Here is a 14,106-nt window from a genome sequence, read left to right on the forward strand (position 1 = left end):
ATTAACTAGACAAAATTTTTTTTTGATCTACTCATTTCATGGAACATCAGTTCTTAATGTGATAATTTTATTCAATATTTAAAATATTCAACTTCAGATTTAAAGTTAAGCATATATAGGGAAATTTTAAATAATTTCTACATTAAAATTATTAACATTATTCCGCAACTATCCGGCTGTAGCATTTGGAAAGCTGTATGATGCATTACAGAAAGGGACCTAAATGAAGTATGTAACTTGTAAACAAGGGACGACTTTAACAAGGGGGTTGATTATTTTTGGTATATTTATTATTAGTATCTGTTTGCGTGTACTAAAGTTTAGAATATTGTAAAGAAGAAAGTTATATAAAGTTAAATAAAGTTAATTAAAAATTATTTATAGTTTCTAATTTTAGAAAAAAGAAAATTATATGGTTTGCAATGGTGGTTACAAGTTACCTACATCTTTGTAGTTGGTCCCATTCTATGATGTTTTTTCTTTTGTTTTCTCGTAAGCCACAGCTGGAAGTCACAATCTAAACTTAATCATTTTGATGTGGAAATCTTCTCTAAATAATGTTGGGGTAACAGTATTGGGGATATTTCCGTATTGCGCAGGTACCATTCTTCAGTCCATAAAATAATCTCTTTTCCATTTGTTTTTCATATTTAAAATTTCTGTTTTTCCTTTAAGTGTAGCAAATATTTTTGTTTAAATAAAAATAGTTATTGCATTTTAATGTAAACATTTTTGAATTTTATAATTATTGCAAAATGATCAAGTAATGATGTAGCTTAGCAATGAAAGAGTGAGCATGATTGCCTCCTTATGTGCTCAGTGCCTGCTTATTTTGACAAAATGTGTACCTTTATATGTAAATTTTCTTGTTTTTTTCCCCAACGTTTTGAAATGTTTTCCAAATTTAATTTAAATGTTTTTTTTTTAAAGAAATTTATAGAGGTAGGATACAAAGTGAATATTGGCGAAATGTAAAATATGTAGAGATATGTGTAGCTTCATGAAAAAGTTAGTGGTCTACAATTTAGTGATTGATGTAAAAAGATTTATATGGTTAGCTCTTATTTTTATCTAGAAATTAAATAACATAACAGAAATAAAAAAAGAAAAACACATAACATGTAGCCACTGGGCAAACATCTACATGTTATTTTAAAAAAATTTTCCCTTTTAAAATTAATTTGGCACCCAGGCGATTGTAGTTGGCATGAAGATCTCTAGGATTGAAATATTCACTTCAAAATTTTCAGAAACTTATAAAAATATTATTTCTAGTTTTTGTTCACTCAATGTGTTTAAATTTCATTAATCCTAATGTGAAAAAAATTGATAAAAAATAAAGCTAGCACAGTGTTAGATAGTCATTATAAATGAACATTTGTTGTTAAACCATTTTAACTAACATGAAATCCTTTTTTTTTTTTCGTGAAAAGAGAGAAGGGGAATATTTCAAATTAGATCTTAAGAACCATTTAAAAACTTCAAATGCTTGACATATGGAGCCGCTCAACTGGCTCCATTTTTATAAATCTCACCCAATGTGAAGTGTTTTGTTGATAATTTTGCACATTTGCAGCAGAGCTTTAATTAATCATGTATTGACTAGATAAAAATATAATGAATGCCACATCTGTATTAATCTCTTCTGTTCTGGTTGAAACCAAAACTTTCTCATTTGGGAATTAAGATTGGAATGTCATTGTCCCCATGTAAAAAATTTGCATTTATTAGCTGTTGAGCTAGCTGGTTTAAGTTTTGTTTTTCCTTTCTAATTGCAAGTGTGACTGATAGTAAATGTTAAGGCAATCTTATTTTTGTGTTTATTGATCATGGTCAAAACTAAAATTTAAGAAAGAGCTACTGGTTTAAAAAGAGTATTGGATATTTTTCTGAAAGGATTGCCTTTTATGTAATATCTATATCATGGAAATTAAATAAAATTAAATCAATTTAGTGACATTGAGAAACATTTTTTTATTAGTTCTTACGTAATAAAAAGTATATGAAGCTGTATTATGATTTTATTTGTTAACTTTTAAAATAAATTTTATGTTTAATATATCTTCTAATATTAACACTACGTTCTTATAGATTTAAAAATTAAATTATTTCATCTTTAAGAAATACTATGTATTTGTTCCTTATATCCTCCCTTGTAAAAATAGTATCCCCCTCTCAAAAAAAAAAAAAAATCTAGTTGAACCCAAAAAACTCAATTGAGGTTTGCTCTTTAAAAAAAAACCGGAGTTTTTTTCAGCCTTGATTCGAAGTTAATAGAAAAAACCGTAGTGGAAATTCTTTAACTGTGTCCATAGCTCTTGTTTGAGATTGTTGATAACAAAATATAGGCAGTAGTTAATGCCTAGACAAGTAAAATAATTTTATTCAATGTGTGTTCTCAGCTTATTAAAAAATTAATTCAATGCAATCAGATCAAGGAAACTGATGTCAGTTTTCAAAAGTTTGAATGTTATCATAACACTTAACATAACACTTAACATCTTCTGATATTTAAATTTTTACCACTTTAAAAAAAAATGAGAGTATTTTCCTTAAACCATAGTAATTTATTTGTCATAAAGTAAATAAATTTTAAAATAAAACATTTTTAGTTTTAGTCTTAAGTTGAATGATTAGTTAAGATGTGACACTAATAGTTATAAGTTTAGTTAAGTTATCATAAAACTTAGGTGTTTGATTAAGGATCATAATTCAAAATGTTATCAATTCATGTGTAAATGCTTGAAAGACTATTATATACAAGATGATAGTTAAATGTTTTATCACTGCTATACCATGATATTTTATGCTAACATTGTTTATTCTGTTTTTAATGTATTCACAAATTTTTTCAAAATTTTCTTAACATTTTGTAGAAACTTGAAGAGTTAAATAAATTTCCAGATTTCAACAACTACCTTATTTTTGTACTTACAAAGCTAACTTCAGAAGGTATATATATATTTTTTTATTTTAAAATTAATATGAAGATGACTGGTTACTTTTTTTGAGAAAATTTTCCCCTTTGATAATGGCTATTAAAAGCATATTATGTAATGACTGGTATTTTTTTAAAAATATATCTTGAATATGATTAAATTTTGTTTGTAACAAGTAATTAATTTTTGATGAGCGACAAATTAGTAGTAGCACATAGATTGTACCTATTTACTTAATTGAAATAAATTGTTGGTGACTTGCAGGTAATATAATTGTGAAAAAGATTTTTTTCCTTATTGTTTTTACTTGTGATTTTTATACTAAATTTAATTGTAATAATATACTGAGTTATTCATAAGTTTCCAGGTATCCCTTTTTTCCTACATAGTGCTTTTGTATGTATTTTAATATGTATAGGTTTCAATTTATTACATTTTTAAATATTGACTAGGTTGTAAAATAACAAATCCATCTTAAGTTTTTATTGACAAAAATGGAATATTTCTTACAGTGCAGCCCAGATTTTTCATATAATTCGGAACAAGTAAAGAAATTTTTTTTTTTGATTTTCGTATAAATTAAGATTATGAAAATGTTAAAAAATAGATATTCTCGTAAATTATAAGCAACTAGTACTTAAAATGGCATTACATTCTTGAAAATTAATTTGTTGTAAATTAATACATAAAAACTGAAATTTTACTATCTGTAGCTCTTCCATAAAGATAACACACACCTTTGTATTGAATTTGAGATTAAAAATTCTAACACAAATGTTAGCTGATAAATGGTATTAAATTTTGTTTTCTAAAACGTCTGAATGTCTGTCAAGGGCCGTTCAAATATTACTTAAGTGCCTAATGGGGGAAGGTAAATGATTTGCTTATTTCTGTTGACAAGGGAAAAGAAAGGACACGAGCAGTGCCTACAGACAACATTAAAATGTTTAAAAAAAAAAAAAAAAAAATTCTGATAAAGCAAAATAAATAAGTAAAAAATTCAAAGAAAAAAATTGCTCATGGAAGAATTTTAAATATAGAATGAAAGTTGAATTTTGATTTGCCAGGCTGCTGATATGAGGGTGCCATGCTCTCAGCAGAGGATAAAAATTGTGAAGGCATATCTCCAAATTATCCTCAGTGATGTTTCTCAGACCGTTGCTAATAGCCCATTGTGCAGCTCTGGTGCAACGCAAATAAAGTACTACTGCTACTTTTGTTTGAAACTTTTTAAAATGCTTGGAATTATTTGATGTTTGTGGATTCATATTTTCTTTTAACTTTTGTTCATATCATTTAATAGTCATTGCCAACTATTAAAATTTAATTGGTAACTAGGTTATTAAATACAATATGAAAGTTTAATCATAATATTGTAAAACTTAAGCATGTAGAGTGTGATGTGTTGCTCTAAATGTATTAGTTTGTAGAATTTTTATTCTGGATAATTGGGGAAAATTGGGAATTTTTTTTCGGAAAAATAGAATGCACCCTGATCTTGTATCGATGTTCTGAAATCAATGGTTTAGATTTTAGAACATAAATTTTCAGTTTGGTATGGCATCAGATCAGAATAGCAGTACATTGCAAAAGTTTAAATTTTATTTGTGTGAAATTTTTTTCTTTTCACATCTTCTCTAAGTGGAATGCAATATTTTCAGCATGTTTTCTATATTTTTGTAATAATAAATAAATGTACTAATCTACCTAATAAATCTACTTTAAAAAGTCACTTATGTCTTTTTTTTTTATAGATGAGCCAACTAGATCACTGAGTGGGTTAATATTGAAAAATAATGTAAAAGCTCATTTTCATCAGTTTCCACCTGAAGTTACAGAATTCATCAAGTCAGAATGTTTGAACAGTGTTGGAGATCCGTCACCTTTAATCCGAGCTACTATAGGCATTTTAATTACCACTATTGCTTCAAAAGGCGAGCTTACAAATTGGGTTGATTTACTACCGCGCTTGTGCCACTTGTTAGACTCTGAAGACTATAATGTTTGTGAAGTATGTGTTGAGTTATATTTTCTTATTACTTTTGATTTTATATTGTGCACACTTGATTAACTGATTATGTCAACCAATAACAATTAGTTGATTTTTGTAATTACGTTTAGTTTGTAAAAATTCTCTGAAATCTCAGTTTTGTGTGAAGCAAAAGGCAGAAGTATTTTTGGTTATATATAAATTTCTGCTGTCAGGGGACTGTTTATGAGAAATTTGCGGACTCTTCACAAAATAATTTAACTTAAAAATGGATCCTTCACAAAATAATTTATCTTTTAATTGGACCCTTCCCAGGAAGGGAGGGATGTAAACGAACTAAGTTTTGTCCTCAGCAGACGCTTCTTCCTTTATTCGTCCGATATTAATATTCTGCTGCAGCAGTATATGCTAAATACTAAATTTTTGTGTGTTGCATCTTTAATTTAGTAGCAGCAATTGCTGTTTATTTTTAAAAATTTTCTTTTTTAATTATAATTTTCCAGTTTTGAGCATAATTTTGTATGTCTTCACAATTTAAAAACTCCCTGAAAAAGTTTTTTGCAATAACAGGACCCTTATTTGCACAAATTCACAAAAGCCGGACCCTGGTTGAAAGAATGTGACTTAACATTTATTTTATATTCACAAATTATGAGTAATTTTTTCACAATTTTACAAAACCGGACCTTTCACAAAATGTCCAAACAGACCCCTGGCTGTATATCGTTTAGTAGTTTTGTATTTTCCCAAAATTATTAAGAAATTACTAAAACTCCCTGTGGCAGAATCGTGTCGACATTGTCACAGAACTTTACAAAGTACTTGCAGAAAGATTTTTCTTTTCGATAGTAAAAAATTTTGGCAGCTCAACTTTCAGACATTTTAAACAAACGCCCATTTGTTTGACAGAGCATAAAACTTGATTTATTGGAAAGAGCCACTTAGTGGAAGTACAGTTTCAGTATTGGCATAGAAGTTTGTCTTCATTGCTGATGAATGGCAGTTGGCATAGGTACATTAACTAGGCAAATGTTGTAGAGATCCATACACAGCATCATTTGTTGAACCGTCATTGAGGTGACATTGTTGGTAGCCCTTTGGTTCAACTGTGTGGTTGGTTGCTCAACAGTTGCACATCTATTTGACCGAGCGCGTCTTTGCAGTTATCATTCACTTATGTCCATGGGTGCCACTCTTCAGTCTTGAGAAAAATCAGTGGCATAGAAATGTTTTTACACAATTTTAAGGGAAATTAATGATTTTCTTTTATTTCACTGAAGATGTTTGTAATGACGAACATATTAATGAAAAATACCATTTTCTAGTCTCTTTCCAATTTGGTTTTGTGATTTGCTAAAAAAAATTAACGATTATTTTTGGTTTACAATAGTTTAACAAAATTATTGTTAAAGAAAATTTTTTTTCTTTGTTATTGCAAGATAATGATGAAGCAATTGAACCTAATAAAAATCTTTTGGGATGATAAAGCTCTTCTCATGTTTGATCTGAATCTGCTTGAGCTTGAGTTTTTTCCCGTGATATTTAGAAATGCTTGGAAAATTAAAATAACATGCTCAAATTGAGATTTAAAAAAAAGAAAAAAATTAATGAGCTAATGAAAAATTGATGACAGGGTTCCCACGGGTCAGGGAGAACAGGGAAAACCTGGAATTGTCAGCATGGGTGCAAGTCTTCCGTCCCCAGGACGGATTTCCGTCTTTCGAAAATGTCCGCGGACGGAAGTAAGACGGAAACAAGACTGACTCGAAGACGGAAATCGGAATTTTTTTTTCTTCTGCCCTTAAAAATATTTTTTAGGTCTACGTTATTGGTCTACTTTCTTATGTCCTGTTGTTATTTTATCAAAAGACAGATGAATAAATATTTTTTGTACAGTATTTAAACTTGATGTATTATGGTAAAGCTTACTTAGATAGTTTGCATATGTGGAGGGGGTATTGTGTAATGTTAGGTATTTCAGTCAAAAAATTTTCAGTCTTGGCCTTTTTTCCAACTTGCACCCATGATTGTCAGAGAATTTTTTTTCAATTCCAAAAATCAGGGAATGGTCAGGTAAAGTTGCAATTTTTTTACAAAAACCTGGAAAATTCCTTCATTATACCTGGAAAAAAAACCAGTCTTAAAATTGTCAGTAACAGTACTCAGTTTTTGATATTCAAGTTAAATAATTCTAGCATCTATTATAATTATTTATTGTAAAAATTTCACATTTTAGACAAACTGAAACGCTTCTTTCCTCATATAATATTTATTTTACATAGAAAATCTAATACTCGACATTACAAATAAAAGAATGAAAATTTTCTGATGAAACATTTCGTAGCGTAGGTAAAATATGGTATTGATTTTCATTGAAATTTACCTGATATACCTGGAAGAGTCAGAGAATTTTTTTTCTGAAATTGAGTGGGAACCCTGTGATGATAAAGTGAAAAATAAGTAGAGATATGAATGGTTTCAAGAAAAAATGGTGGTTTATTGTTCAGTAAATGGTGTAAAAAAGATACGGCGCAGCTTTTATTTTTGTTTTATTTGCTGTTGGCAATAAACTGAAAAACGAAGAAAAAAATATTTTTAGAAAAAACAATCATGACATTGATATAATATATGGGCCATTCTCATGGAAAGATGTTTTATGCAGTCATTGAGCAATGAATGTTTGTTAATTCAAATTCTGTTAACCAATGCAATGTCACGGAACGTTGATGACCTCGTTCGACAATTGGATCGAATTGCTAATTAGTCAAAGAGTAAATTCAGTCTGGAAAGTTTTTAGATTGGCACCCATGCTTATGTCATTTATAAACCGTATTGCACCTCATTTGTTACATCACTGATACATCTTAGGATAGTGTTATTCTGTTATACACTGCATGCTTTGAAAGTCATGAATAGGAATCTTTGTTTTTAGTTTGAATGGTATGTCTTAAACAAAATTAAATTATTGCTTGAGTAATTCAGAACATTTTTTCTCCTGCTAGTTAATTACTATTTTATTCGATTTTACTGAAAAATAAAAATAATTTTTCTGATTTAAAACAGTGTAATTAGTTATATTTAATTTGTTTTAATAGGTCATTGTTTTAGTTTTTTGGAAAATATTTGTATTTATATATGTCTCAATTTATTTTTAGGGTTCTTTTGGTGCTCTGCAAAAAATTTGTGAAGATTCTGCAGAATACTTGGATTCAGATGCTTTAAATAGACCATTAAATATATTAATCCCCAAATTTTTACAGTTCTTCAGACATTCTAGTCCCAAAATCCGTTCCCATGCTATTGCTTGTGTCAATCAATTTATCATCAACCGAACTCAAGTTTTAATGCTACATATTGATTCATTTTTAGAGGTATTTCAATTTTCTTTTTCAAACATATTTAGATTTAAGGTTTACTTGTCATGTTGGAATAACAAAGCTAATATTTTTTTTTAGAATTTATTTCATTTGGCATCAGATGAAGATCCAGAAGTCCGTAAAAATGTTTGTAGAGCACTTGTTATGTTGTTGGAAGTACGGATGGATAGACTCATTCCTCACATGCATCACATCATTGAAGTAAGTGTTGACCACAAAATAGGGGGTACATGAGTGACCACAAAATAGGGGGTACTGGGAGAAGTCAAGCAATTTTAAATATATCTGGAAAAATCAAGACAAAGTCAGTCAGGGAATAATTTAAAGTGATGGAAAATTAATTTGAGTTTGAGGCATCTATTAGTCCAATATTTTTTGTAAAACGGGGTGATTTGCTCCGGATTTTTCGCTAACCGCTTTCCGGAAATCCAAAGTCCAGAAGTTTCAAGGAATCATCAATTACATTTATGTATAAAAATTCTTGCATATTTTATTTAAAAATATTAGAACTAGACTTTATACTTGGCATCTCTTTCATTTGTAAATATTTTTTTTGGTAGAATAATAAATGTGATTAGAGATAAAAGTATACTTGCACATAATTATTCATTGAAAGTATGCTTGCACATAATTATTCATTTAAATCATGTTTTGAAAATTTCAATGATTTAAATTTATAAAGATATAAATTTTTTTTAAGGGTTTTATTCGAGAAATTTTCAGGATTTTTGAGTTGGACTTACAATCACCCCTGGTAAAAAGAAATTGGTCTTGAGATACTTTTTAAAAGATTTAATTTTCTAATTTTATTACAAGTACCATAATTTTTTATATATATCCACAGATTGTTAAAATCAACTACCGGTATTATCTGTAGACGAATGTACGTAATGCTCCAGACTTTTTCCCTGTACCAGAACTTATAATGCCTATTTTTTTACCCGACAGATGGTGTCAATCGTATTTGTGTATATCTTTTTACTTCAACATAACTTTGGAAGATTTGATTACTGAGTGTCAAACATGGCATGATTCAAATTTCTTTTTCATTTTTCTGCAAAATAAAACTATCTTTCTTTTTGCAGAGTTTATGTTTGATAGTAGCTAGTTGAAAAAAACATTGTCTCTGCATGTGATTCATGCAGATCCAATTGCGGTCTTAGGGAAAGTGAGAACCTGGTTGGTGAAATTTATTTCTTGCGAAAAACTCTCCAAACAGATTCTCCTTTTCTCGCGACCGCAATTGGTGTGTTACATTGAAAATGACCTTTTTTATGATCCTCATTAAGGAAGCTTAAAATCTTAATAGTTAATATGTTATTGTTTGGCAATAAATTTCTTTAACAAACGAGAGTAGAGTGCAAAAAAAAAGAAAACTAAAGCTGTTAAAAGAAAAACTGATTTTTGAAAAAATAATTTTTTTTTATCTCAGTAGAATAAGAGTGAATAAGAATTGTATTTTATTATCTTTTAATTCAGTCTATTTAAGAATTGTAATAGAAATCTATCAAAAATTCGTTGCCGTGCCCAACGAAAATGAAAAAATTTATTGCATTTTATTTTTGTTATTTACCAATTTTGTACTTGCTGTCCACTATGCCTGAGAAGTTAACTTTCTATTTTAGTATATGCTGATGAGAACTCAAGATTTAGATGAAGGAGTTGCATTAGAAGCTTGTGAATTTTGGCTGTCTCTTGCTGATGAACCTATTTGTAAAGAAGCTTTGACACCTCATTTACAGACATTAATTCCAACTTTAGTTAGAGGAATGAAATATTCTGAACTTGATATTATTCTATTAAAAGTAAGTTTTTTAAAAATGTAATTATTGTTTTGCATTATTTCTAAAAATGGGATTGTTGATAATTTACGAGGATGTATGTCTAGGAAATAACTTCATTATGATCAATGTAATTATCATGTAGTATAAAACTGTAGATTTCATTTGATTTTAGCTGTAGATTTTAACTTTTATTTATACTTCTATGGTTTGAGAGATCTACATTTAGCATAGTTGCAACTTTTCAGCCCTAGGGACTGAAATCAGTCTTTAGAAAAATCAGTGGACTAATAAATTCTATCAGTTAAATAAAATTTCATTAGAAATTTGAATTGTTTTTTTTTTTTTTTAAAGTGTTACATTTTGATGAAACTTTGTTTTTTTTTTTTTACTATTATTGCAAAATGAACTAGTAATGGTGCCACACTGACATAAAAGAATAGTGTCAGGACTTTTGTCAGCCTCACTAAGCCTTGACGAATGGGATTGATTGGAACTTCAACATCTGTATGTATAAAACAAAATTTGTTTCGTTGCTGAAACTAAATCTGCTCAAGTTTGTTTTTCTCCCCCTTTCCCTAAACCTACTGACATGCTGCCCCTAAACCTATTGGCAAATAAAATCAAGATTATTAAAAATGAAAATATTGTTAAAACAAAAAATAATTAAGTGAAAAATATAGATATAAATGGTTTCAGGCAAAAGTTAGTTGGTCAGTAATAGGTGTAAAAATATATACAAGGTTAGTTTTGTTCTCTAAAAAACCCCCTCATAAAATAAAATAAACAAAATCTTTATTTAGAAAAAATAACCAAATGATTGATTTAATATGTAGGCTATTATCAAGGAAAGGTAAATTTTGTTGTCAGTGAGCTTTTAATTTTTAAAAGTTTGTTAAACAATGCTAGACAGTATTATTTGATCAAAAAATAAGTTCAGTCTTAAAACTTTTTAGCGTGGCACCCATGAATTTAGACATTTGTGCCAAGTTAACTGCTGAAAATATAATATCAAATCAATTACTTAAATAAATTTTCATTTGTAACTATATGAGAAGGGTTGTGTGATTCAGTTGTAAATATGGCCAAAATTCCTTCCTAAAATGATAGGAAAAAATTGCAGAAAAAATTATGTATGATGAAGTATAGTTTTCAGAAAAAATTGTGTACACTGTAATTATATTATTGACCCTTCTGCGATCATCTTTGCCACTTATAAGAGTAGAAAAAAATGTATTTTACAAAATGAGAGATTATTAAATGTCACAATTCATTTCATTATGGTAGAAGACTGTGACTTCTAATGATGAATTAGATTTGAACTCAAATTGTGAATTCTTTGTTGCAGGGTGATGTTGAGAAAGATGAAATGATTCCTGACAGAGAAGAAGACATTAGGCCGAGATTTCATAAATCAAAAACACATAGTCAAAAACATATGGATGATAATACTGAGGTAAAAGCATGATATTTTTTATTGCTATAGGTTGCACCGCATGAAAAAACTTGAAACTTATTGTAGAATAATATTGTATCTGTTTTCATTAAACTACTGTTAGGGTTAATTTATTGTTTCTAATTCTTCATTATTTATAATTAAGATATTATGTTGTCCCTTATTAACTGATGCTTGAATTCATTATAAATTTCTATTTATTTATTTCAAATTTTTTTTTTAACTGACCAAAACAGATTGAGTGAACTTTGTTGCTGTTTAATGTTTTAAATTTATATTATTTTCCAGAATGATACTGAATCTGATGATGGATTAGATGATGATTCATCATTATCTGATTGGAATTTAAGTAAGCTATTTTATGTTTTAAAATTAATCTTTTGTTAATGTGAACTTGTGAGTTTTTAATTGACATTGATTTTTTAATGAAAAAATTCCTCTGATTTTCTATTTAAGCTAATTTTTATTTTCTATTAAATTCAAAATGTCTATTCCATGACATTAGTGTAAGCCAGACTAAAATTTTTGCTCATAGTTATTTTCACTAAAAATGAACAATTCAAAAAACGTTAACAGATGTATATATATCAATGCGAACTATGCACAGAGAATTTCTGAGGTGATTGGGTGCCTGTCATTTCTTCAGCAAAATTTGTTATTAGCTCAGTACAGTGTCATCATTTTTTTTTTTTTTTTAACATTTGCTTTACATTTTTGCATCTGCTAACTTTATTTTTTCCCCTCAATTTTAATCTAGTTTGATTCTTAGCCTAATGTTAAAAGTAGAATGTTCTGAATTTCTACATATTTCATTCTAATTAGGGGTTCTAATTTTTGTGATGCAAATCTGAAACTGATATTGAATTGCTCAAAAATTATAAATTTTTACTTATGTTCTTCAAACTATTAATTAATTTTGACCTGTTTTCTGGGAAAATTTCTTATTTTTCATACATTTATTATCACATCTAATATATGTTCCCCCTTTTTTATAGGAAAATGTTCCGCTGCTGCATTAGATGTACTTGCTAGTGTTTTTCATGAAGAATTGCTGCATGTTTTGCTTCCTATTTTGAGAGAAACTCTTTTCCATCAAGATTGGGAAATAAAAGAATCTGGAATTCTTGCTTTAGGAGCAATTGCTGAGGGTAAACAATAATTTTTCATTTAAATCCTTTTTTTTTTATTATGAATTATATTTTATTGGATAGTTTTAAATCTCCTACTCATGTTAGAAAAATCCAAGCATGTTTCCATTATAATGAGTGAGTTGGTGCAAGATAGTTTTTTTAAGAAACACATTTGTAAAAACATCATCAACCATCTATTGCAATTAGTTTTTATTCTTTAATCCTCAAACCAACTAAATATTGAATCATGGCAAAAAAGATATGTTTCATGTGTACAATCTATGGCAATGCTTGTTATAAGCAACAATCATGGTTGAAAACAATTTCATACTGGCGCTCCAAGAAGATCAGATACCCACACATGTGACTTCTGATGTTAGTTCCAGCTAATTGTTTAGAGACAAAATGGCTTGTTAAATTTGAGCTTAGCTTCTCCACAAATGTTAGAAACCTGATTGATAGGAAGGTAATTTTATACAGTGCTGTATTGCACATTACATTAAATTTGTTTTAAAAAATTCTTTCTCATTTACGTTTTTTATTTAGTTTTATTATTTATTTATTTTATTGTAACCCTGTTATATATGTTTTGTGTACCTGGCAACTTTGATGCATAATCTATATTCTACATGGCATCGTGCCTGTGTTAGTGTTAAGTAGGAAATATATAGTGAAATCTTTGTGAAAGAATATAGAATGTGTCACTTAAGCTAATTGATACTTGGCAGGCTTTACTTACTCGAAAAGAATGGAAACAGTTGCTAATGTAAACAAATGTCACATTTCAATTACCAATCAGGATTGAGATACTCGCGCTACCTCTCTTGCAAGTATATTGAAGGGATTTGTCAGACTAATTTAGCCATTTGAACTGAGTGCAATTACTGAACTGTGAATTTCTACTTTGTTTTAAGTGACTGTTTGTTACCTATTTTCATGAAATAAATTTTTTATAAATTTGTAAAAAATATATTTATTTTTCAGGTTGTATGAATGGAATGATTCCACATTTACCTGAACTAATACCTTATTTAATTTCTTGTTTGTCTGACAAGAAAGCACTTGTAAGATCAATTACCTGTTGGACTCTCAGTCGATACTCTCACTGGGTTGTGGGACAACCACATGACTCATACCTAAAGCCCCTCATGATTGAGGTAATTTAAAAGCTTTTAATTCTTTTATGTTATTAGTAAATAATAAATAGTTGAAAGCTGAAAGTTAATAGTTTCTTAGAGTGCTATTTTTGAAATGTTTTATGTATATATCACTCTCTCTTTTATTTTAGTCTGTCGAAAATATTAAAGTTTTTTGTCGTTTCTGTGGTGAATATTTTAAATTCATATAATTTATTCATCAATTTTGAATAACATGAAGTTTGGATACTTATTTAAGCTGCACTAATATAGGCATAAAATGCCTATTATATATGC

At 28.5% G+C, this 14,106-nt stretch overlaps 1 protein-coding gene across 2 annotated transcripts in view; it reads left to right on the forward strand.

The window, feature by feature from the left end:
- Positions 1-14,106, forward strand: part of Tnpo (transportin 1) — a 40,837-nt gene that overhangs the window by 1,374 nt on the left and 25,357 nt on the right. For both annotated transcript variants that reach the window (XM_043043721.3, XM_043043723.3), the window contains exons 2-10: positions 2,877-2,952; positions 4,694-4,950; positions 8,085-8,300; positions 8,385-8,507; positions 9,932-10,111; positions 11,436-11,543; positions 11,832-11,892; positions 12,539-12,691; positions 13,658-13,830. In XM_043043721.3, the coding sequence (XP_042899655.1) occupies positions 2,877-2,952; positions 4,694-4,950; positions 8,085-8,300; positions 8,385-8,507; positions 9,932-10,111; positions 11,436-11,543; positions 11,832-11,892; positions 12,539-12,691; positions 13,658-13,830 (1,347 nt within the window). The remainder of the gene's footprint in view (positions 1-2,876; positions 2,953-4,693; positions 4,951-8,084; positions 8,301-8,384; positions 8,508-9,931; positions 10,112-11,435; positions 11,544-11,831; positions 11,893-12,538; positions 12,692-13,657; positions 13,831-14,106) is intronic.

The sequence above is a fragment of the Parasteatoda tepidariorum genome, chromosome 2, assembly GCF_982258835.1.
Source record: "Parasteatoda tepidariorum strain Cologne lab strain chromosome 2, Ptep-v5.0, whole genome shotgun sequence".
NCBI lineage: Eukaryota > Metazoa > Arthropoda > Arachnida > Araneae > Theridiidae > Parasteatoda > Parasteatoda tepidariorum.